This window comes from Antedon mediterranea, chromosome 5 (assembly GCF_964355755.1).
Source record: "Antedon mediterranea chromosome 5, ecAntMedi1.1, whole genome shotgun sequence".
Classification (NCBI taxonomy): Eukaryota; Metazoa; Echinodermata; class Crinoidea; order Comatulida; family Antedonidae; genus Antedon; species Antedon mediterranea.
Window position 1 is genome coordinate 10,430,777 of NC_092674.1, and position 25,976 is coordinate 10,456,752.

The 25,976-nt window shown below is 33.2% G+C and overlaps 1 protein-coding gene across 5 annotated transcripts in view; it reads right to left on the bottom strand.

The window, feature by feature from the left end:
- Window positions 1-24,463, bottom strand: part of LOC140049991 (putative methyltransferase NSUN7) — a 39,911-nt gene extending 15,448 nt beyond the window's left edge. For 4 of the 5 annotated variants that reach the window (XM_072094966.1, XM_072094967.1, XM_072094965.1 and 1 more), the window contains exons 1-8: window positions 24,328-24,463; window positions 16,202-16,227; window positions 15,754-16,086; window positions 5,999-6,057; window positions 4,299-4,582; window positions 2,892-3,075; window positions 2,161-2,371; window positions 1,728-1,871 (exon numbers count right to left, since the gene is read on the bottom strand). In XM_072094966.1, the coding sequence (XP_071951067.1) occupies window positions 1,728-1,871; window positions 2,161-2,371; window positions 2,892-3,075; window positions 4,299-4,582; window positions 5,999-6,057; window positions 15,754-16,086; window positions 16,202-16,227; window positions 24,328-24,368 (1,282 nt within the window). In that variant the 5' untranslated portion in view covers window positions 24,369-24,463. The remainder of the gene's footprint in view (window positions 1-1,727; window positions 1,872-2,160; window positions 2,372-2,891; window positions 3,076-4,298; window positions 4,583-5,998; window positions 6,058-15,753; window positions 16,087-16,201; window positions 16,228-24,327) is intronic. The other variant, XM_072094969.1, reaches the window with a different exon arrangement.
- Window positions 24,464-25,976: the final 1,513 nt, after the last annotated feature.

A 25,976-nucleotide genomic window follows, 5' to 3' on the forward strand; every position in this document is an offset into this window, starting at 1 on the left:
ATCATTACTTGTGGCTCAAACATTACTATTTAATATTTATAACTATTTTTTAATCAATTTTTTCCAAAATAAAATTGCTTATAGTAGATTTATAGTCGATAATTATCAACTCATTAAAAAACTAAAAGTTTAGACTTTTATTCTAGTAAATTTTTGGTCTAAATGAGTTGTATGTGCTTCTGAAGTGGTAGTAGATACAGGAATTGAAAAACATGGGAGAAAGGTGAGATGGGGCTAATACAAGATACAACGTAATGTACAGGCAGCAAAAGTCATCCACCAAACTGACACCCGACAGGACTTGAACCCATGACCCTGAGTTCGGTAGCTGAGCATCTTAACCACTAAGAACAACTCCAATTTATGTTCATATCATTTACTCTTTTATAAATTATCAACATTAAAACTGTATATATTAAAGATGTTGTTGTCTTATTGTATGTAAAAGTAAATATTATTTAAATTAGACTTTGAATAGGCCATTTTCTAGAAGTTATTTACTTCCGTAGAAAAAAATAATTAAACAAAAATAATGGTTTCACCAAAAACCCATTCGCTGACAGACAATTTGACAATTTTTTCAGGTAAATTATCCTTTTTTCGATCAAATTTTTGGTTAAAGTTAATAATAACTATTGTGTGAAATTTAAATGGCAGATATACAAATTGTTAACAATATCTTTAATAACTTCAATAATTTTGTTTGATACTATGGCAACATAGAGTAATATTGTAGTTTTTTCTTAGTGATCTTATGACTTTTGATGTCAATTTCCACCTGTTCCTGTAAATGACTGATTACAATCATTTCTCTGTATTCTTTTTCAAACTCACACAGCAATAACAACAGGTGATTTGTGGATATTTTCACTATACCAGAGTTAATGACTGTAAATGCATATTTAATGATGTCCCACCTTTTACAGGAAAACAATTCCTATAAACTATAAATGAAAAGGTAATTCATCTGCAAAATAGTTTTTAGTTTCTTCTTCTTCTTTTTTTATTCAATAATTACAGATCAAAGAATATTTAACAATTTTAAAAAATGGTAATGACGTTCTTGAATTCATCGTTTCCTCTTAATTTTTTAATTTTATACACATCTGCTAGTAACTTGCCAATTACAAGGATGGATGAAATGCAATTAAACAGTGTGTATATTCATTATTAATTGTGATTTTATTTCGTCGTTCTCTTTCCATGTTAAAGCTGTTGGATGTTGTACTCATAATTCTAAATCTTTTATCTGTTCCTTTTTGCTGTGTCATTGCTACCAAAAATGAATTATTTCTCTCTCAGTTTTCTTTTTGAACAATTGTGTTGAAAAAGATAATTCCATTGAACTTTTTTTTGATAGTTATCAATGTTTTTGTATTATTTTTTATTGTTTTAACAATCTATTAGTGGCGGTTTTTCCATATTAGGTTAAATTAAGTTAATAATGATTTCGCTTGTTTGTTGCTTATAACATACTGACTGTAGGTTATTGTTTTATACTATATATACATCTGTGGTAATAATTGGTAGATAAAAATGTTGAATATAATTCGGAAATGAACTAAAAATGTATACAATGTCAAGTCATACAGATTAACAGCATAACAGGAAAACCCCCTGCATGTTTTCATGTAAGAAACAATATAATCTTTGCATGTGTTCAAACCAAATAGCATCACGTTACCATGGCAATAACATAGGATAAGTAACAACAGTGATATATCTACCTTCTCCTTCGTGTATGATGTATTCCACAGGGTTCGTGATGCCCGACCTTGAGTCTTGCGGAGTGACCAGGGCGAGTTTCACATTCTTGAACCGTGGGTCCATGTAATCTAGCTCACAAAAATCTTCTAGTATTAATTTTACATCTAAAAAACACATCATAGGAAAATGTATAGCGCCAAAAATAATGTTTGATTCTTCTGGAAAGTATTTGAAGTAGCGGAGTATCATAAAAACCGGAATTGTATGTTGTATGGAAACCGTCTGGAAGGAGTTGTGGGTTTAAGAGTAATGTGATATGACTGGAATTTGTATTGAGAAGGTTTTAAACTACTAGAGTGGGGTGGGCGAGAGGTAAAGCTCTAGGGAGACGTATTTATTCTAATAAATAAATAATAAATAAATAGTAATATAATTAATTAACATGAAGGATACTATGTATTCCCAGTCTTTCCATATTGCTTGTAAGTTGTTCAAATCGTTCTTCTGTTTTCACGCCACAAGCGTAGATTATGCTCTTATCTTGATTGCATATGGAGGCTATATGTGCTGTCGTCCAACCAGACCCTACCATTGTGTGTATAATGTCCTCGCCATCATTTAATAACGACTTTAAAGAGTGCGGTCCTAAACAACTCGTCTTATCCTGAAACAAAACAGATATATAAACAAATTTCTCATTTTTCTCTCTTTTTAAATTCAATTTAATTCATAAATCAGTTGGTAAGTCAATGACAATTGTGATACAATAATAAGCCTAAGCAAAGTCCTATACAAACAGCTTTTAATTTATTTTCTTCTTTTTTCAACTGGGTAGCCACTTTGGTTCTCCCAGAGTGGTCAGTATAAGAGACTCACAATCAAAATACAGATACAAAACACCAAAAAAAAAAACATAGGGGTTTGGAACAATAATCAGCTTTTAATTTATTTATATCTTTTTTTAACTGGGTAGCCACTTCAGTATATAGATGGTTTTTCCAGAGGGGCCAGTATAAAAGATTCACAGAACAATCAAAATACAGATACAAAACAACAGAAAAAACATAGGGGTTTGGAACAATAATCTATTTTCAACAGCAAATATAAAAATAAATGTCTCATAAATGAGTCGGCAAAATGGGAGTGGGCAAATTGAGATTTGAAAAACTGGTCGGATACCATACCTGGATGACGAGGGCGCCAGATTTAACAAGATTGTGCGCTGATAACTCCTCACGCTGTTGAGCAGAGAACACTAGGACATTACAGCAATGCGTATCTTTGGCAAATGTGTATTCTTCCAACAGGTCTAAGCAGCCTAACTTTTGGTAACCATCTTCCTCTAATTCTGCTATTACATCTACAACACTACACAAAGCAAGACAACATTTTTTCATTAATTATTAATTTAAATTTTTAATTAATTATTATCGTTATTATTAAACACGTATCAGAAAAGTGTGGCTAATGTTTTAATTAACAAGATAAAACATTATTTTTTTATTTTTGTTACTGTTTGATGGGTTATTAACATACTCTTTATCAGGGAAACAATGTACAGTAACGTTATACTCTCTGAAAGGATCTGTAATGTGTCAAAAGTGTCATTTCAATCCATTTTATGGGTTCATAGCAAGAGATTTGTGAAATAAGCATTATATAGATATATTCAAGTTATGAAATAAATTTCACTTTTAAGTGATTTTTTGATTATAATCAATTTTGATTTAGAACAAAAATATCTGTAATTAATTTTTGTCTGTTGGTGTCTCTTTAAATATCTGTTATTTTATTTTTAAATAAATCAATGATTGAATTACTATAAATAACTAATACTAAAGTAGCCTTCAAACATTAAACAAATATATTTTTCTTCATAATGCATATTGGTTGCCTTTAATCAAAAGAATAAACATCAAAAACCCTGTGCTAAGAATTAACTATTATTTATAACTAACCCCCTGTATTTGATATCAAATATGGTTACACATTACTAGGCCTCTAACTAAACAATGTTACATAGGTGACGATGCTTAATGTGTTTATTTAAGAGGGTCCTTGGGGCACTCGTCAATATTGACATTTGAATTTGACTCAAAACGGAGTGCAATCAATAGCCTTGATAGAACCCTTGATACTAGAATCGTATTTGTAAATCCTCTAGTGCATCAATCCAAACTCTGTGACAATTGTTTTAAAAATGCATTGTCATTCCTGAAACAACTTAATAAATGTTATTTAAAATGATCACATAAAGAATAAATCCTCTTAACTCAAAAATGTATTGTTTAATATAAAATATTAGCAATATATACCAACCTTCAGGTCCTCTCTAAGTGGTTTAAAAATGTAGTGTAAAATATTTTACAACAAACAACTGTATTCTCTTTATACAGGTAAACATTTGGGACACCACAAAGTGTCCTCTGACCTGAATAGGTGAAATATATTACAATTTCACATATTTCCCCTTGTTCATTTCCCTTCAGAATGTCCCCTGAATAGAGGTTTCCCAGCGGAAGGGGTTTTGCTGTATAAAAATATACAACATACTGAAATAAGTGTTTTAGTTTTATTAAATCAAATAATACCTTAATTTAAGTTCGTTAACCCACGCATATGTGGGTATCTGCGAGCCACATTTCTCTCGTTCTCGCACTGCTTCTGGCAGTAAATGCTCAACACTACGTGCTTGAAATTTTATCCTATTGCGTGCCAGTGATGCGTTTAACTTAGTCGTGTGCGCTATTAAGTCTTCTTCGATCTCCTGTATATACGGTATAATTGGGTCATCCCGAGTCTTTGGTAATTTCATGAATTGTCGACTGATCATGTCACATAGAATAACCATGATTAGACTGTGATTTTCATCAGGCTATAGTAATAAATAATAAAATATTACATTATAATAATGCCACTTGATGGCATATACTAGCAATTACAAGCAATGGTCAAAGCTAATAGATTAAATTACACAAACCAAGAGTGATGTTTGTGCAGGGCGCACACCTTACAGAATGCCGGTGTGTATGGTATGTAAACTCTACATTTTTGCTAGACAATTGTCGTATTCGATTTAGACTTTCACCGTTGAGTACAGTTTTTCCGTTGAGTACTTCTTTAACGGAGTATTTTGAGCGTTGAGATTGTTCTTAACGAAAAAGCTTTCGTTGTCAATGTTTTCTATTGGAATGACTTTCTGTTGAGCACAAATTTACAATTCGAATACAAAAAGTACTCAACGAATCTTTACGTTGACAACGAAAGTTCCCAATCGAATACGACAAATGTGTATATTAGTATCGCTTACCTGGATAAGCTGACATTATCCTCTCACCACAAAGTGGGGAACTATATGAAAAGAAGAATGTTTAGTGGACACCCCTACCTGACCCTGACAATGGGACAGTTCACTACCATGTCCTCTAGTGGGAGTATCCCAACATACCTATATCTCGTTCCACTACAAATTCTTCTTTTCAAATTTGTTACCCACTTGTTAAATTTATATACTACCATAATTGGAATAAAATTGCCTAAAGGTATAATAAGCTCAACTCATGTGAATAGGCACTACTGTATGCCTACAAACAACTTTCAAATCCTCTCGGATAAAGGTCCACCTTCCCACCACCAAATAAAAAGGAGGACAAACAAACTGAATGGAATGACTTTAGATAATTAAATACTACTTATTATCATCAATATTCCTTTAATGAAAGGAATAAAAATAAAACGTTGCAGTTTCATTATTACCAAAGAACTTATAACACAAGAATCTCCTGTTCTTCAATTTGCATTCAAAACACAGTATCGGAAGTACAGGGTTAAAAGGTCAAACTGGGCGACGCCATTTCACAGCATGGAGCAGCGCCCCCTCCAAACTAGGAAGTCAATTACTCTACCCCGCTAGAGTATTAGCAGAACCCCTCTATGATTTTGACTTTCTAATTTGATGCGGGCGCCCTACTCCTCAGTCAATTACTCTACCCCCTAGAGCATTAGCAGATCCCCTCTATGATTTTGACTTTCTAATTTGATGCGGGCGCCCTACTCCATGGCTCACAATGGCGCCACCCATAGCTCTATTCTATCCCACAATGCCTTTCGAAATTGTTACGCCGCTTCGGACGAACTGGAGATTCTTGTGTTATAAGTTCTTTGTTATTACTCATAATCATTCCATGAGATCGAAAATGACACACTGTAATTTTTGTATTAATCAAGCACTTGAATAAAAACTTGTATGAATACCCATCATAAAGAAATAAACGCCAACTATTAAACCTACCACTGTATTGTAACTATAGTAACCGCTATCAACTAACATATCTTCTAATAGCGTCTGGTCTAAAAAGAGAAAGAGAGTCATTAATTTATAATTAAGGAAACAGTAATACTCGTGCTGCTAAGAGACGATAGACTAACAAATAGACTTAAACATGTAGTATGACAAAAAATTAAGAAAATCATTACTATTGAAAGAAATTAATAGTAATACATTTGTGTAAATATTAGTTGACAGATTAAGTGGTTATAGAGTAAAAGGAACGATTGTAGGCTGTTGATTGATGAGATCGCGTGTGGATTGATAGCGAGGCATGTCCACATTAAACTGTATTGGCAGTTAAGCTTGTCAATTAATTGAAAATATCGATCGAAATTTAAAAATATTGAAAATAATAGTGATCTGTTTATTTTTTTCCTATGGCAGGACTGAAAGTGAGTGCAGATGAATGAGGGATTCATCATAATGACTCCCTCGTTCAGAGGATTATGAGAAAATATTGAATCTAGATTCTCATACATTTGATGATGCACAATGATGTGTTCATACAGTAATAGGCCTACTGTACATGGTCTGTATGACAACATAATCTTTTTTAATTCAACTAAGACAGTCAATGAGAAATGAATACATGATTGTAAACGAGGTTATTTGTCACTGTCAGTTGTTTTTGACCAAATGAGAACAATCGTGGTACTGTGATAATGTCGTAATTTGAACCCATCGGAACCCCTCCTGTAGCTCCTATCACTATAAAGGGACAACCCTATTAAGGGGACACCTGACGAACGAATGATGGATATTATATGTTTTAACAACAGGAAACCTTATTTAAGAACACATACAAGGGACACTTGGTAAGTACTGTGTCCTAAAAATTCAAGTATTTCACAATAAATATTTAAAGATTTATCTATATAAAACTATTAGTTTACTAAACTATATTTACTTAAAGTTGAATAGGAGAATTTTCTAATTTTAAAGTGTTTTGACCCTTAGCCCAAGTGTACTGTAATCATGAATAAAATCACCGGGAATAGGCAGTTTTTTTAAAACGCTAACTATAGTTTCAAGATTGCAATACCAGTAAGTCTGAGGCTTTTTTTTGGTACCATATTGTTTCTGGTCAATTGAGAAAAATGTGACTAAGGCCATGATTTGACCCCAACACCTTGATATTGATAGACAATCGTGTAAACCACAAAGCTTTACAGTACGTTGCAACAATACCGAAGAACAGATTTGTTAGAAATAAACAAGATAATTAAACAATATTAAACAATTCTTTATAAACCTGAATCAATTAATAAAGATCAACTGATGACCTTCTTGAAGAATCATTTCTTTCATTATATTTTTATTAATACATTTTGTAATAATCATTCATTAGACTTTCTCATCTCAAGGATTATTGGTATATTATTTTTTGATAAACATATTACAATACAAGGTCTAATATTCTACAAATTAAGATAAATAATCAAGAAAAATTGAAAAACTATAAAGCAGTCCATGCATCATTCAGGGCCAAGTAAGAAAATGTTTATATGCTGCATGTTAAGTTCAAAGGCTTGTATCAATTGACATACTTTAAGCTTTTGATTTCGAGGAAAGGGGAAGGAGGGGGGAGGGGGTGAAGGTGGTTATTTGTAAACAGAGTACCTAGAATTATTTTCTTTGGCAAATCTGTTTGCTCCGATTCTGCCAATAAAGTAACTTCATGTTTCATGGCTTTTAGTGAATACCTCAACCACAGCAACGATTTCAATCTAAATATTTTACTACATAACTAAATAAATCGAACACCTGGAAAGGTTTTATAGGATTCTACTAATACTATTATTTTTGACTGCATGTATAATTCTATGGTGAGTTAATTAAAATGACTAATACCTAATAACATTCATTGATTGGGTTCATTAGTATTATAGCCTCAGGTAAGAAGTTGCATATTTTAAGGTTTCAGTATTTAGACAGCTGAAAATGTCAAATTAATTACTATGCTCACAACAGTGGTTAATGTTCATAATTGAAAAATTGCATACAAAACTACTCATTTGTACAAAAATAATCACCATTGGTACACTTCTATTCAGAGGGGTAGACACCCCTATTAAGTTTCACTTCGAGGGGACATCCCATTTTAAGAAGACAAGTGAAACAAATGAAGGACAATGTTTTAACAGCCAACCTCTATTCATGGGTCATTCGTATTTAGGGATACTTTGTAGCATACAATGCAAATGTCCCTCAATAGTCTTAATAAGGATTGAACTGATTTTTTTATTTTTTTATTGCCAACAAAAAAACAACATAAACATATCATTGACAAAAGATGATAAGATTTACTTATAAAAACTAATCAAAGCTTAACACCAACTTGCCATGTTGAAATAATTAATTTCAAATGAAAAAAAAGAAGATGAATATAAAGCTTTAAAGTTATGATAACTATAAATAAATAGCAAATAAAAAATGTGACAAACTAAAACTCCTAATATACAGTAAATAACAGTACTTTAAATATACAGTATTTATTAAATAAATTTCTTTTATTTAACAATTTTAACCAATTTTTTTCTAAACGGCATATTAATGGAGAGAGTTCGTTCCATAACTCCATAATAGAGGTTGTTGGACAGGGAAGAGGTGGGCCATGGGACCTTTCTAAACCAGAATATGTCCTTACTGGCACAGTATCACTGGGATGATCTTTGAGGCTATGGTTACTAATACTATATTTAAAAGCACTCAGAACATCATCAAATCTAGTCGGATGACAATTATTTGAATATTTTACTGAAAATAACATATTTGCATAGAATTCTCATAAAATCCTTTACTTTTAAAAGGACTGGCGTGTACTACAGTACCTTCCAAATAAAGGGTTAACTTCAGCATACGAAGCTCAGTCAAATTCAGACGGAAAGCAATTATAAACTTTCTATGGAATGATTGCTAGTTTTACCGGAACTTCCCCAGAACTTAAAGTTTTGTAAACACACTAATTAGAAGAGTCTTTATCCGTTTTGAAGAACTGTTCTAATAACTGTTTTACTTTAAACTATTGACTCAACAATAATCGTTATTTATATCACTTCAAATACCTTTTAAAGCCTCCGATCCACTCTGTCTCAAAGTCCTGTTTCCGTGGCTACGCAATTAAATAAAATTTAATAATAAAACACCGACAAATTGAAACCTGCGGCAAAATTGCTTTAGACGGCCTCATGTAACTCTTAACAATAGCTCAGTATGTCTAGCCTAAGGAGCTTGTGTTATAAGTATTAACTCATAGTTTATTTAACAGCTTGAGTCTAGAAGCTAGTAATGGCTGCCTTACATACAATGACACTTGAGATAGGATATAAAAGTATAACTTTGTTTAAATCTACATGTACTTGAATTTTACAAATGTTTCTTTTTGAAAGACCTATAACTATATAAAAAACTTGAGTTTTTAATTTTAAGTTGGGGATTTCCCTCGTTTTTGTATACTTTTCGTTAGAAATTTCCTTGAACAAGAGAGACAAATTTGAATTGTACACACAACTTTGTACTGGTATCATAATAGGTACATTATCTGATATAAATATTATGGGCGCTTGGAAACCATGATTTTCACATTCAGAACAAACAAATCTATCACAATATCTAAAAATAATATACAGTGACAAAAATACAAATACAGACTGCTCTACAGTATGTGTTTTCCAAAAAATCTAATTTTTCTTTTTAAAATACTGTCTATTTGCGTTTGGCCAAAAATTTGAATAAATTATGAAAATATAAATTGGCCATTTTGATTGATAATTGTATTGGTATAGTCAATGAGAACATAATATACTCTGGTGGTGGGACTTGAACCCATAACCTCCAGATTACCAGCCAGGCGCTGATATGTACCACTAGAACACTGAGCTTTTGCTGGTGGCTATTGGTTAGGTTAAAATAGATGTCTAAGCAAAATAATTGGAAACTACTTTTAAGTAGTTTCCAATTAAAATGCTTAGTTCCCACTACGAACACAACACAAGGACATAACGGCATGATTTGACCAATCACAAACGATGGATTATTCGAATTGTCGCTTGTCATTGGTCAATTTGCTTGTGTTGCATACATCCTTGCATTCCATCTCTAGTGGGAACAACCACACAGAGAACTAGGTTGAACCATTGAGAAAAATGTTATTATTATTTCTCTTTGGTTGAACTTTTGAAGAAGAAGAAGATTTTGTGTTCAGTTGAACCTGGTAAAGATTATTACTAGCCTTTGAACAATCCCTATGCACGCCTGGTATTTTAATCCTACATAAATCCAAGATATATTAAAAATAGATTGGTATGGATTAGTTACTTAACATACAAGCTGCTAAGGTTAGTAGAGTATTGCATTTAAAACATTTCGCATTCGTTTCATTTTCACAATTTCCTAAATGAAACAAAATAAAACGATCATGAAAATTAAAGCAGAGAGCTGAATTTAAAGGCTTTCATAGATCAATGTATTCAATTTATGGTAGACATTTTAAATTTATTTTCGTATATTTAGAACTAATTAATACACAAAACATTTTTAAGAAACTACGCACTGAGATCTGTTTGATGCATTTACTTAAATTGTTAGTCAAGTTTTTAATATCATCATTTAATTGTAAATCTTGAACTGTGACCTATTTTCTGCAAAGGATGAAATAAAGTTTATCTGTATCTATACCTGTACAAAGGCATAAGCAAACAAAATTAATAAAACTGTACCGCTTTGGCTTCCGAAATCAGTATTTGAGAAAAATTGAAAATAGCAATATACTAAGCAAATTCATGCGGCTCCAAAATTTGATGTTGTCGAAAACGTGACACTATTTAGTTAATGCCTAAAGATTTAAACTCTATGACTGATCAAAATATCTTTGGATATGCTTGCCTCTCAACCTCTGAGCTACAGTAGTAGGCTAACTGTACAAACCAACTGGTGAAAAGAAAGAAAATCTATTATACAATCTGCCATATTTTATAAACAAACCACTGATGTAAAAGTGATTTATTGCGAAAGAATGGCGTCACAAAACTTTGACGGAGCAGATGTTTTTACCAAACGTTTTTTTCTATGTGAATGTACATCAACACTTGACAAGAACTCAGATCAGGAAAAGGACTTGTTAAATAAAAGAACTTTATTTGAAAGACACAAATATAATCAATTTCTATTCTATTCAAAAATATATTTTAAATTTTTTGTTGAATATGCCAATTTAATACCACATAAATAGTTACTGTATTTAAAATTGGATCGACAAAGCTACAAAATCAACAGTAGAAAATAGAAAACAAATTAAATTAGCAAAATATCATCTTACAGGACCTATGAAAGTAGATATGTCACTGAAATATCTAGAATGCTTGGCCTATTTGCATTTATCTTTTAATCTAAATCCAATTATAGTAATTCTAACTAATTTTAATAGGGCTATTGTAAAGCATACAATAAAAATTCAGGAGTATTATCATCCCCATCTCTCAGTCTGCCAGAGTTTGGTTTAACACAAGTAGGTAGATTTATGAGCCCTTGGTTTATATGGGCGGCCATTAGGGCCAAAATAGACAAACGTTGCCGTACGAACAATTCCGCTCCCGTAAGGCAAACTAATGGGGTTAAAGACATAATTCCTCGAGTGACAAACAAATATTGCCGTATGGACACACAAACACATTGCCATATGAACAAATTGCCGTATGCTTAAATTGGCGTAAGGACAAGCATTGGCGCAAGGACAAAAATTGCCGAAAGGACAAAATTGCCGAAAGGACAAAAATTGGCGTAAGGACAAAAATTGGCGTACGGTCTAACTAAATATAAACGTTGAGGGCAGCATAGTAATTTAAAACCACGTGACTGAAACCACTCTGTTGTGTGTCCAGTCCTGATGGGGAATAAAAACATAATCATGGAAGGCTTGTGTTAAGCTAGCCAACAATATAGGCCAGCCGACAATAAGCCAGCCCACTTTTATTTTTTCCAGCCAACAATAACTATGAAACACCGTGCGATTGATTGTGTATTTTTTACATTTTCAGTGTTACTTATGGTTTTTATGGTATTAGAAATGAAATATTTGTGAGAAAACGGCGGATTGCTCCTGGGAGTCACTTGGTGGGATTATACTAGGGTACCTCCTTAGTCGTCCAGTATAAGTTAAAGTAGGACCGCTGGTCCCGTTTACTCAGCATTTATCTTTTAAATCTGACTGTAACTCAATTACGATTTTTAATATTATAGTGAAATTTGATACTGTATTTGTGGGAAAACGGTGGATTGCTCCTGGGAGTTACTTGGTGGGATTATACTAGGGTACCTCCTTAGTCGTCCAGTATAAGTTAGCGTAGGACTGAAAATGTAAAAAATACACAAACGGTGTTTCATAGTTATTGTTGGCTGGAAAAAATAAAGTGGGCTGGCTTATTGTCGGCTGGCCTATATTGTTGGCTAGCTTAACACAAGCCTTCCATGATTATGTTTTTATTCCCCATCAGGACTGGACACACAGAGTGGTTTCAGTCACGTGGTTTTAAATTACTATTCTGCCCTCAACGTTTATATTTAGTTAGACTGTACGCCAATTTTTGTCCTTACGCCAATTTTTGTCCTTTCGGCAATTTTGTCCTTTCGGCAATTTTTGTCCTTACGCCAATTTTTGTCCTTACGCCAATGTTTGTCCTTACGCCAATTTAACCATATGGCAATTTGTTCATATGGCAATGTGTTTGTGTGTCCGTACGGCAATATTTGTTTGTCACTCGAGGAATTATGTCTTTAACGCCATTAGTTTGCCTTACGGGAGCGGAATTGTTCGTACGGCAACGTTTGTCTATTTTGGCCCTAATGGCCGCCCATAGGTTTAACACATACGGTAGGTAAATATATGGGCCGCTTTCCCATCCCTCAACCCTAATGTTACATACAAAACACAAATTGGGTTTCTTTAAATGAGTCCAAATCAAAAATTTGGACTCATTTTGTGATAAGTTTCTCCTTCGAAAGTAATTCCCAGGGTGCTAATTTTAGTTGACTACATAAATCATCGTGTCTATTTATTCGTTTCTGTAAACGACAATGTATTGTAGTCCTGCGGTAGGTACATTTGAAATCGCCAGTTGTGTTACGCTGAAATTACTGTGTATTCGAGAACCATCTGTGGGCACAACCTAGATGGTACGCTCGCTTCGCTCGCGTACCATCTAGTTATAGTAATTAATACAAATAATAATAATGCATAGTGAAATTCACCGAATGACATTATTTGTACCATTCAATGTATAACGAATTAACATATTTACATGTACTGATGATACAATACAATCAAATCTTTAAAATGTATTGTCCACCTGAAAAAATAATTCTTAAAAAAATGTTTGTTGAATATTCCATTTTATTGTAACATAATAGTTATCCACAAAATTAGATAAAAAAAAATGTATTTACCTGAAAAAATGTAATTTAATGGAAAAAATGGTCAAATTGGCTGCCAGCCAATGGATTTTTGGTTGAATTTAACCATTTATTTTTTCATTTTATAAGTGAAAACATTATTTTTTTTTTTTTTTTTTTTCTATGGAAGTGATTAACTTTATTAAAACTACAAAATAACATATTCAAAGTCTGATTTAATTAATCTTCATTTTCATGTTTTTGGGGGACAATACATCTTTAAACAATTTCTTTTTAAATAAACCTAAAGTACTACAGTACAGACAGTACACTGATTTATAATTCAATTGCTTATTCCAACAGTATACTTGATATTAATGAGGATAAAATACCACCAAAAGCTGGGGATAATAATAATAAGTTTGTCTCCAAAACGGAAGTCAAAACAATACAGAGTATTGTTCACTTCTCGTTTTTCAAACCAATAATCAATGCACTGTATTACAGTGTACTTTAAGCCTTCTAGAACGATACTACAGTAATATCAGGTATAACCTTTAACAAAGGAACACATCTAAACAACAATATTATGCTCATGGTCACCAGTATCAAAAATAAGTACAGAACCAAAACTGAATGGTCAATAGTTTAGTTTGACCGGAAAAATATTTTAGCAAAACAAAATCTCTAAACAATGTCAAAACAAAGGAAGTACTATCATGAGGAAAAAAGCAGTTGAAGACAATTTATTCTGGTGAATCTTTCTGGAAAAACGTTATTTGGCACAATTTGATGATAAACACTGATTTTTGAAGTCAGTAAAAGAAATTTGTAAATGTTTCCTTTGCAAAGAATCTTTCATTCAGGAAAACAAATAGTAAATATGTACAGTAATCAAAATATTATATGTGCAGCATAAATAAACCAGGTTTATTGATCGTGAGATTCGGTTTTTACAAGGTTTTTTTCTTGCAGACTTTCTTTTAAGATTCAAGATTGATATTTAAATAATTAATGTTCCTAATTTGTACATTGAGACTTTTAACATATGTGACGGGAGTTGCAATAATGGTAAATACAGTATAGCGGCACAGCATTGATCTTATGACCAAAGTACAGCATCATTAGTACAATGACCATTTATCTATAAAGGTGTAATTTCAACGTATAGAACAAGATAATAATGTGTACAAGTTAGCATGACAGATATTAACAGTCCACATTCTAAGGTGCATCGGTTCTAGCCTTTTAGTTAGTATGCTACAGTATGTCAAAGTAAGGGCGAAATATCGGGCTACAGTTAGCTCCCAGATGCAAAGCTATAGTTTGTTTGGTCCAGTACCCTAGGTTTTCTTAGGCTCAAATCAAACACTGCCATCAGCACATGTTCAGCGTTCTAGGTATGAATGACAGGCTTGTGATCTGGAGGTTGTGGGTTGGAATCCCACCTAAAAGTGCTCACTACGTCTTGCGCATTCAGTACAAATACAATGATATATCAGAGTAGGGTAAAAAACATCTGATTTGATACCAGATGATTACAATGCCATACTTATAGTTCTTTCTCTCTATATTTGCACTCGGAACACAATGATAAGGTTAAATGAGTCAACAATTACCAGTTAAAGCATGTTGATTGCATTGTGTTTGATGATACCGTTGTTAAACTCAAATTTAGATTGACCACAGATTAAATAGACCTGATTTTATTTGTTTAATACATCTACAGTAGAAATATATGGGCCAACGGTGCAGTTTATCATTTAATATTATACTGATTGTTTTTGGTGTTTGATGCTTAAATTTACTGTATTGTAATGAACATAGATTAGATTATTTGGTGTTTGATACTCAACTGTACTGTAATATAATGAGACTAGATTAGAATTTGCTTAGATACGTCAGTATTTGTTTAAAATGCTCTTGTTAGGCTTCAAAGTTTTCCTACACAGCTATGTACAGTTACTGCAGGTCTACAGTTAGTTAATCGGAAGGTGAATTCCTTTCAATTGTACAATAATGATTATCATTTTCACCGTTGCTACTGCTAGAATCCAGTTTGGACTTATTATGACTTTAGATTTGAAGGGAGAGGGGTTATATGTTTATGCATTATTATATTAACAAAAGCATTCTGCTCTAAAATTCATTGCAGCTGTCAAGGGGAATGCCTTCTACAAACCCCCCTGGATCCATCCCTGACATTGACAATAGATAGACGAACAACAACTGTAGATATTTTAGGGATACTCATTGATTTGTTTATTGTTTACTGTACTATAGGCTTACAACTGTACCTGACAACAAGACTAGAAAGGTAACATACTTACATTTAAGAGTTGCAAATGCTAAGTCATAAATCCGTCTCTTTGTTTGTTCATCTGTTACTGGTATCTTGGCCGGCAAGGGAATCGGTTGGGTATCCACATCTAAAACGAGTCTCTCGCTCTTCTTAGCTGGTCTTAGGCCGGCAAACACTTGACCAGCATGCAGGTATATTACGTGGTGTGTGTCGCTTCCCCCTTCATTATAAATATTTTCATTGGCTTCCATCGTGTCATGCAGAAGAGCTTTTCTAGGGGTAAATAGACTGTACCTTCTAGGCCCTACTAGGGTTCCTCCCACATGTCTAAGATTGTGTAATGACATGGCTTGGGTAGTTTCTATGTAGATATGGTAAATAGGCTCATGAATATTAATATTGGAGGCGGTCTATTTACTCAATCAAGGCCAATGTACCTATTCACACACACTGTCGAATTATCAAAGTTCACTCACGATTGGTTAGTTGTTCAGATTCATCTCTGGAAGAAACCATTTGAAAAGAGGTAAAAATAACAGTAGAAAATAGATGGCAGCATCATTATATATTTTTATATATTAATTTCAAATATTTGATTTTGACAGTAAGACTCAAAATCCGAAATTAAATAAAAAACATCTCTAAATAATAATCAAATGAGTTTCTAAATCTATTGAATGTATTAACCTAAAATAAACAATGATACTCTTGATAAATTTAAATTAAATTGTCATTAGTGTTCAAAATTAATGACAGAGAAACCGTCATTACAGATTGATTTTAAAGGATCTTATAACAATTGCTAGATTAAGATGTTAATCGGTCTGAAGGTTACTGCCAAGTAAGAGGTCTGTCTTGTCATGTGTAGCAAAATGAATGTAATCAGGAATCTATGTCTAGTAAATTCACATAGCCTGCCCTAGTTTATTAATCTTTAGAAGATATTGATTTTTAAAAGGTGCTTATAAAAGCATGGTTATCATAAAGAAATTGTTAAAAAAAAAACATGCCTCTCTATACTACTAGGCAAAAAATACAATGGTGAGCATTCATATTTGATAAAGATGATGGTGAGAACAGCAAAAATGTACCGATGGGTTTTAAACCCAGGCCTAATGAATTTTACGAACCTGAACTGAAGCCATTTCACTAGATTACAGTGCTAGGTCCCTCTAGGTAGGGTGTACAGTAAGGCTCTCCAGCCGGGTGTTACGAAAGCTCAGACCACGAAAGCTCAGACCCCCTAAGACCTAAGATCACGAAAGCTAAGACCCAACACCTAAGATTACAAATACTAAGATATACTACAGATTAAAAACAATACTTGTTAATCCATACATAATTTTAAACACAGTAGGTTTCATTTATTACCATAAATATAATTTAATACTACCGCAAAACATAGATAAACTCACATTATTTTCGCCCGTTGAGTAAATGTATATTTTTTCTTTACAACAAACAAACTTGACGGGTTGTTTGTTGGTATATATTTACTCCATTGTGTTGGTTCAGAGGATGTTTTTCTTACGCACCTGCCTTTCTTGTATTTTGACTCCAAATTTGTTGACTAACTTTATCCTGAACACCACACTTTAAAATTAGGACTTATAAGTACTTTCAGAAGGAGAAACACATAATAACAAATAAATAAATCCTTTAAATTGATGATTTTACATATGTGTTTCTTTGTATACTGTAATGTAACTCCTCGAGCTCCCACCATGCTCAATGTTTTTGTTTCCATGGAGCGCCAAAAGAGCAACAATAATAGTACAAGCATAAAAATAGAAAGAAAACGAAACAAAAAAACTTATCATGATTTTTAAATTAAAATTTATTTGCCAGTATTTATTTCTTCGTACTTGCATGATTATACTATTATCATTACAATTTTAATTTTACATTGTTCCATCCACACTGTAGATGGACTCCACAGAGTTTTCAGCCCTCTATATAATTTTTGCTCTTTTGACGTTCCATAGAAACAAAAACATTGAACATGGGGTAGGCCTACTGTAGTACTGTAGGCTAGTCATTTTGTGTGCGAGAAAAACGTCTGTAAAATCATCAATTTAAAAATGTATTTGTTACTTTTTATGTGATTCTTTTTCATGAAAGTGCCAATTCTAAGGTGTGGTATTCAGAATAAATGTTGGGAGTTAAAATACAAGGCAGGTGCGAAAGATAAATATTTGTAACCTTAGGTGTTGGGTCTTAGCTTTCGTGATCTTAGGTCTTAGGGGGTCTGAGCTTTCGTGGTCTGAGCTTTCGTGACACCCCTCTCCAGCCTCTACTTAAGCCTAGCACTTATGCCTATAGTAGTACTACTGTAGGCCTACCTTTAGTTAGATTCTCCTACCCTTGGCTTAGGAGAGAGTAGTTAAACTTGGGGATAAGGTTTATCGCAAATTGCTTGATTTCGAGAGGAACATCATTGAATAGTGCATAATGGGAAGGGTTTGGGAGCAAACGTCACGATGCGTACATACAAATCATGTGTGTACCCGTCATGCGTTGCACACACTATTTGCAATAAAGTGGCAGGAGTAACTTATGCACTTGTTAATTGTATGACACTATATATATGGCCCGGTGCGTAATTTGTCCGATGTGTGTCAAACCTTGGCGTACCCGTGGGCCAAAAATACCTTACGTATTACCTTACGTGACTATACGCACCCATTTTGACGCAATGTGACCATGTGGTTTATGATATGGTGGGTGGTAAAGAAAACACACCATTTTTAATTGATGTGACGTACCATATAGGTTTTTGCAGCAATTATTTGTAGACGCATCCATGACGCACCTCTCCTGGAGATCGTATAGTGGGTCATACAAACAATTGACAAGAAAGTGCATACACCTTTTTCTCGAAACGAATCACATCTTCCATCGATAACAAACACTAAGCTGTGCACACCAGCGGGGGGGGCTACGGGGGCTCTAGCCCCCTCGTCGGGGAGCCTAGCCCCCCCCCCCCCCAACACAGGTACTTTTTGTCGGGGAATATAATATACAGTAAAAAGCGTTCGCGTTCACTTCGTAGCTAGCTTCAGCGCCTAGAAAACCGCGACGTTTCATTGACCGTGAGAGTAGGCCTACGTCAGAGTGATATTATGCACTTTATATGCATTCATTATTGCCAGCGATCTAACTTACTACTAAACAATAGCTAGGTTCGCACTTGTCTGGCGGTATCCCTTTGTACGAATCGTTCAACGTTGGGTCGAGACGCGTGATATCATGTTCCATCCAGGGACCAAAATGTGTACTGTAGTTATTTTACAGGCGAATTTTACTGACGGTTACGTCGTGTACTGCATCGACGTACGCTACACTACAGCAAAAACGAATTACGTTAATTGTTCGTATGTTCACCAATTTTTTTAATTTACAAGTAACCTTCTGTACCGTGGGGCACCTAAAATAAATTTTTCATCCATTACTAAACAAAACAACATGCCATTTTCGCTTAGCCAACATCTTATTATAGCTAAGTTATTACATTTTCAATGTCCTGTATGTCATGAATTTCTCACCACTCGGAAGTCCAGATGGTACGCACGCATACACTTGGGAGGAATAAACTTATTTGCCCGACTGAAAAAGGTCTACGCTTGCGTTTTTTAAGCCTCTAGGCCTGATGTTTCCGAAGTATAAAATGCAATTTTTTGAAGACCTGCAGCTCTAGTTTTAAACAGTTTCTTAGCTCAGCCCCAACAATAAAGCTGGTCATATTTCGAAGTACAAGAAGTGCATTTTCCGGGACCTAACATCTCTATTTTTCAAACATTTCTTAGCTCAGTCACAACCTTTTGATAGGGACTTGATATATTTTGTTTCATGTTTTGAAGTATAATAAGTCCAATTTCCGGGACCTCCAACTCTATTTTTCTAAATTTTCTTTGAACTTTTATTTTTTAAATTGAAAAATATGGATTAAAACAGTCATCGCGCATCGTTTTTTTGCACGCAGTATTTTATTTATGCATTATAAAAAATGGAAAAAATGGCTACCCTAAATCTGATTAAAATGACCTCAAATGACGCTAGAACGCGTTGCTTCCGGGGGCTTCGCCCCCTCGACCCCAACCGGGGGCCCTTGGCGGCCCCCAGCCTAGTGATGCTCGCTTCGCTCGCATAGCCCCCTCGTCGGGAAATGTAGCCCCTGCGTCGGGAAGATCCTGGCGCCACCCCTGGCTGTGCAGGGAAGTATAACCAACAAAATAACTAACATAGCGCGGTAATCATATTTTCGGGGGGACAAGTTACTTAAAAATTCATACATAATGGACACTCGTATAGCTAACATTTTTTACTTTAATATAAAATTAGGGTCAGGTGCCGTTTTCGGCCACCTCGACTTATATGGACTATACCATTATTATAATAGGGGTGTGGTGTATTATGTTTTACTGTATGTAGAGAAGGGTGTCTATTAAATGGGAAGACAATACAATTGTTCTGTTATGTAACCTACAGTACAAACTACAAGGAACAATACAGAACATCAAAAACTAGCAATACTTTTTATAAGGCATGTTAATATTATTAGGTACTATGTTACGGAATGCCAAGATTTTGTAACAATATTACTATATTACCTATATAAGATACTAACTAAACTAAACACTATACAGGATACATACATAAAATCGGAATTAAAACATGTTAAACTACAATACAACTAAGCTAAATACTACAGTACAATCGAAATCAACATATTAAAAAATACAGTACAATCGGAGGCGCTAGTTCCGTTTCACACCTGTTTTTATTTCGACTTCCTTTTGACTCCAAATTGTTAAGCAACTTATTGTGAATACCACACCTTAAAATTGGGCCTCATAAGTACTTTTATGAAGAAGAATCACATAAAAAGTAACAAATAAATCCTTAAATTGATGATTTTACAGACGTGTTTCTCGCATACCGTTCGCCGCGAATTTAGCATACTCGAAGTTCAATATTTTCGTTTCTATGGAGCGCCAAAAGAGCAACAACAATAGATGGTTAAAACCTCAGTGGAATGCGTCTTCTTTTAATGCATTTATTATTGAAATACACGTTTAATTTTAATATATTTTGTCAATAAAAATGCTGTAACATTTTACTGCTAATAATTTGCTGTTTTCAAATAGCAACCAACCCTAGGCCTAAGAGTAAGACTAAGACTAAGAGGCATATTATTTAGATTAAGGTATACCCCTACAGTAATATGATGAATTTGTCGATTTTCATTCCTAAAAGCTCCTGCAAAAACCATGTACAGTATCAACAGTAATATTTTTGTTGCATTGACGTTGACAAAATATGATAAAATTAAACGTAATTTTTACCAATAAATGCATTAAATATACGAAATTTACTGAGTTTTTAGCCCTCTATTATGATTGCTCTTTTGGCGCTCCATAGAAACAACAACATTGAACATGGAGTATGCGAAATTAACGAACCGATGTGCGAGAAACACGTCTGTAAATTCATCAATTTAAAGGATTTATTTTTTACTTTTTGTGTGATCTCCTTCGTAAAAGTATTTTTGAGGCCTAATTCTAAGGTGTGGTACTCACGATAAAGTTACTTAACCAATTTTGAGTCGAAATAAACGACAGGTGCGAAACGGAACTAGCGCCCAATCGGAATTAAAACATCCTAAATACACTACAATACAACTAAACTAAATGCTACAGTACAATACAATCGAAATTAAAACATATTAAAAACTAAAGTACAATCGGAATTAAAACATCCTAAATACTACAATACAATCGGAAAACATCCTAAATACTACAATACAACTAAACTAAATGCTACAGTACAATCGAAATCAAAACATATTAAAAACTACAGTACAATCAGAATTTAAACATCCTAATACTACAATACAATCGGAATTAAAACATGTTAAACTACAAAACAACTTAACTAAATATCACAATCGGACGAACATAATTAAAGATTTATTGACATAATTATATGTTTTTTGTTTGTTTTACTGATCACCTGAATACATTTACATTTAATGCTAAATGTAAAAAAAAAATGTATACAGAAGCAAAATGGTAACATAATTATGTATTTTTGTTTTACGTCAACTCGGCTATACTAGTTGAACTTATAACAACGATTATTCTCTGTACCTTTTTATTATTCGATTTAACGATTATTGTGGTAACAATTTTCTTTAAGAAATATTAAGGATTGATTTTCGAAAACATTAATCTGACAGTATACATTAATTAAAGGAAAGGAAGTAGAGATTGTTAACAATTATATGTATCTGGGAGTACTAGTAGTGTTTGGCTAAAGCTTAAATGGGTGGAAGTTGACCACAGTTAAGAATTTACACAGTAAATACAAGGCTGTACTGCTTAAGGAAACTCGGTTAGTTTGGGCATGGAGGTATAAAAAAGATTTTTTTTTTATACCTCCATGGTTTGGGGTACTATACAGTATAATGTTTATGTGTTAGGCCTACTAATCAGTGATGTTCTATTTGGGGGTATTGTATGTTGGGCTGGGAATATCAGTAAGGGCATGTAAGGAGGATAAAGACCAAATTATTTATTTATTCTGTCTTTATACTGAATGACACTTTCAGTGCTAAAAAAAGGTAACTATCTACCAAAACATACAGTACTGTATAATATTGGAAGACACCAATCATCCTCTTCATGGCGACATTATCAGCTCTGTCTTGCAATCGTTATTATAATGTTTTGATGCAAACATTGTTCAATTAGAATGTATTTCTACACAGAAACATTAGAAGTTTTAGAAAAACCACACCTAAAAACACGCAATTTCAAATGTTTCGATTACATTTAACAAATGTTTTGTATTTGCTGGGAACAAAATGGTACAGATTCATTGACATAATTATAATGTTTATTTGTTTTACTGATTACCTAATAATCAGTATGTGATAGATTTGATTAAATGTACTACTGTCATGTGTCTTTGATAAATTATTTTTTTAATTTGTAACTGGAAGCAAAACTAATTTCTTTATATACTTTCTGTATCTATAAATCAATATCCACCTAATATCCATATTAGGGAAGGATACCTAAAAAATTATATAGAAATAAAGAGCAATAAAGGAACTGTATTAACTTGAAAACTGCAATTAATTTTACAGTGTGCAGGGCGTAGTTGTTTTCCCTTTGTTGCTGAAACATAATGCACTAAACAAAAGAACAATAGCAGCAGTATTTTAACACATTAGCACACTCAATTAATAAATGGGACACCCCTATTTTCCCATCTTTTTATAATGGTATAGTCCATACAAGTCGAGGTGGCCGAAAACGGCATCTGATCCTAAAATTATCCTACACAACTGTCTTTTTGTTTTTGTGCGACTCCGTTTCGTAAAAAAGGCGATTACAATTTATTAAATTCTACAATCAATGACAAAGCCTAATTTCTGATTAGTTGCCCATCCTAAATCACAAAATAAGGTTTCTATAACAAAATGCATCCGACTAGGCCTACCGCAATGTGTCCGGGCAGCGATTTTTTTTTTCGTACATAAGTTGGGGACCCCCTCATGAAACGTCACAAAATAAACATGAATAATTCATCAGTTAAATTTTCTTGTTCCGTGTGCACCCAAGCGTATAGCAACAAGAAGTGATTGTGATTACAGTAGTTTACACTGTACAAGTGCGGTACGATTCTAGGCCTATCTCCGCTGTGGTTGCCGCGTGCGATTTCATAATAGAATAGCGGCGTTTTGTGTGGATTGTCGAAATAATCAGCCTTTAGTTTATGGTGTGTTTAATATAATTTATTACTAAAGAATTACGTGTTAAAATTATAGTTTCTATTGATACTATTAGGCCTAATTACTATTCTCTAAACCCATGTCTATTCTAGTAGTAGCTGTGTTGGTGTGTGTGTGTTAGAGTCAGCAAAATTAAACAATACACATTACACAAAAATACATTTTTTATTCTCGTGGGTCTAACCTTCCCATCTCATGTGTTCATATACGCGCAGTTCCTTTGATTACATGCATATTGTTTGATAATAAAATAGCAGAATTAAAAAAATACAGTACACAAATTATACACATTCTTTATTCTTGTGGGTCTAAGCTTTCTTTGGGCTATGGCCAATGAATTACTACTTAGTGTAATATCTTGCCTAGCTGTCGATTAGCCTCGACTCGACACATTTTGCATCTAGTGGTGTGTGTGTGTGTGAAGAAGAGTGCGCGAAGGCAATCACGTGAATTGACTTAGAATCCTAGGCCTACTGTAAAAGTATCGTATCGCAGTTGTGTAATCACTTCTTGTTGCTATACGCTTGGGTGCACACGGAACAAGAAAATTTAACTGATGAATTATTCATGTTTATTTTGTGACGTTTCATGAGGGGGTCCCCAACTTATGTACGAAAAAAAAAATCGCGTCCGGGCAGCATGCTTATCCAGCAGGGTATTTTGTGGCTAGCAACCATCAACAACACACATGGACTGCACTTTTTAGGCCTTCTATCTATCCAGCCAGGCCTAGCCTAGCCTAGCTTCTAAACCTAATTTGAAACGACATTTTAAAGTAATATAAACGAAGTGTTACAAACTTACATGATGGAATTCTGTTCTTTTGTTCTTAAGGGTGCTTTCATAGAAAGTACCGAACAGTTTGACAACCTATGCACCTGTGAACAATAGAACAATTAAAGACCCTTTCTGAATAACATTTCACACCATGAAACTTTCAGCCCCAAACAAAAAGTAAAGAAAAGTAAGATTTATAGAGGGCGCTTTAACAATAATATAAAAGTGGTGGCTACCAAACAATCGCGTAATGACAACAATGGCTAAGCACTGGATTTTGGAATTATATTAATAAGCGAAGTTCCAATAACTTCTTGTTTACAGAGCTCCCATTGTCATGTCTCTAATACAGGCCCTTTTACTAGGCGATATTGTGAAAGGTGTATTAGATCATTTGTCATCATAATTATTTTTTTTATTGATAAAAAAAAAAAAATGAACAAAATGTTCAGTACTGATTCCATAACTTCTCATACCATGGAAACATTAACAATTTATTTTGAAAATAGTTTACATAGTTTATAATGAAGAATTATTTCTCCATAGTTATTATCGGCACAGTCTACGTTTTGTAAAATAAAGCCATGCAGTGTAACCATAGAATGTATTGTAAATGACATAAAACACAAACCACATAATTGCTGACCATATAACTGATTTAATTTATTTATATCTACATTATACACAAACACATACATTATGAGTATTTTTTTTCATAACTTTACAATGAGGTTTAGGATACATCAATTTACAATAAAATATTAATATTCATTAAAACATTTAAAACAGTCTCCCAGTTAAAAGAATTCTTATAGCGCCCTTTAAGTCAGATACCATTTCAGTTAATATAAAACCGGCAAAATTGAAAACATGTTTTTGAATAATTATTACTAACAAATTGTCATTTTTAGATAAAATAGTACATCTTGGTGATCGAAGAACAATGTCATAAAAATCTAAAAAGTTTATTTTCAAAATGTAAACAAAATCAAGATAAAAACTATAGGGTTATGGTTTACGAAATACTTAATAGTCAAGCTTCCATTCTTTAATGGTAGACGATGGTAAATCACCAATCACAGTCCAGATAACGAACGGAATGGTGTATATTTGGACTTTGCATGCACAGATTATTATTAAATAAATACTACATTACAATATCCTTCATCTACTGTCAAAATAAAAACTCGCTATTCCTAAATTAACTCTACAAATGTATGTCAACCATTTACAACTTTATTCATATAGTAGGCCTAATTAATTTTTTTTAAATGTTGACTGATATTTATTTATATTTTTATGCCTGAACAAAATGTGTGCTATCAGGGCTAAAGTAATTATTTGTTTCCCTTAAATGCATATCCAACACATTGTAAAATTGACAATATGGTATTAAAGCCTATCCTTGTCATGTATGGTATCCCATAATTAATCTATTATTAACATATTATATATTTTGATATGTTGAAATAAAATTCTTATATATTTCATAGGTAATTTCACATATATTACAACTATAAACAACTTTAAGATAATACAATAAACTTTGATACACGTTCTGTAAAAAAATAATTTGGCAAACTAATTGTGGCGTTAACGTTATTGCCGCTAGTAACTTATAAATAAAATTATTTCTCTCATACAGAGGGTAATGCTCATTCATTATTATTTATGCA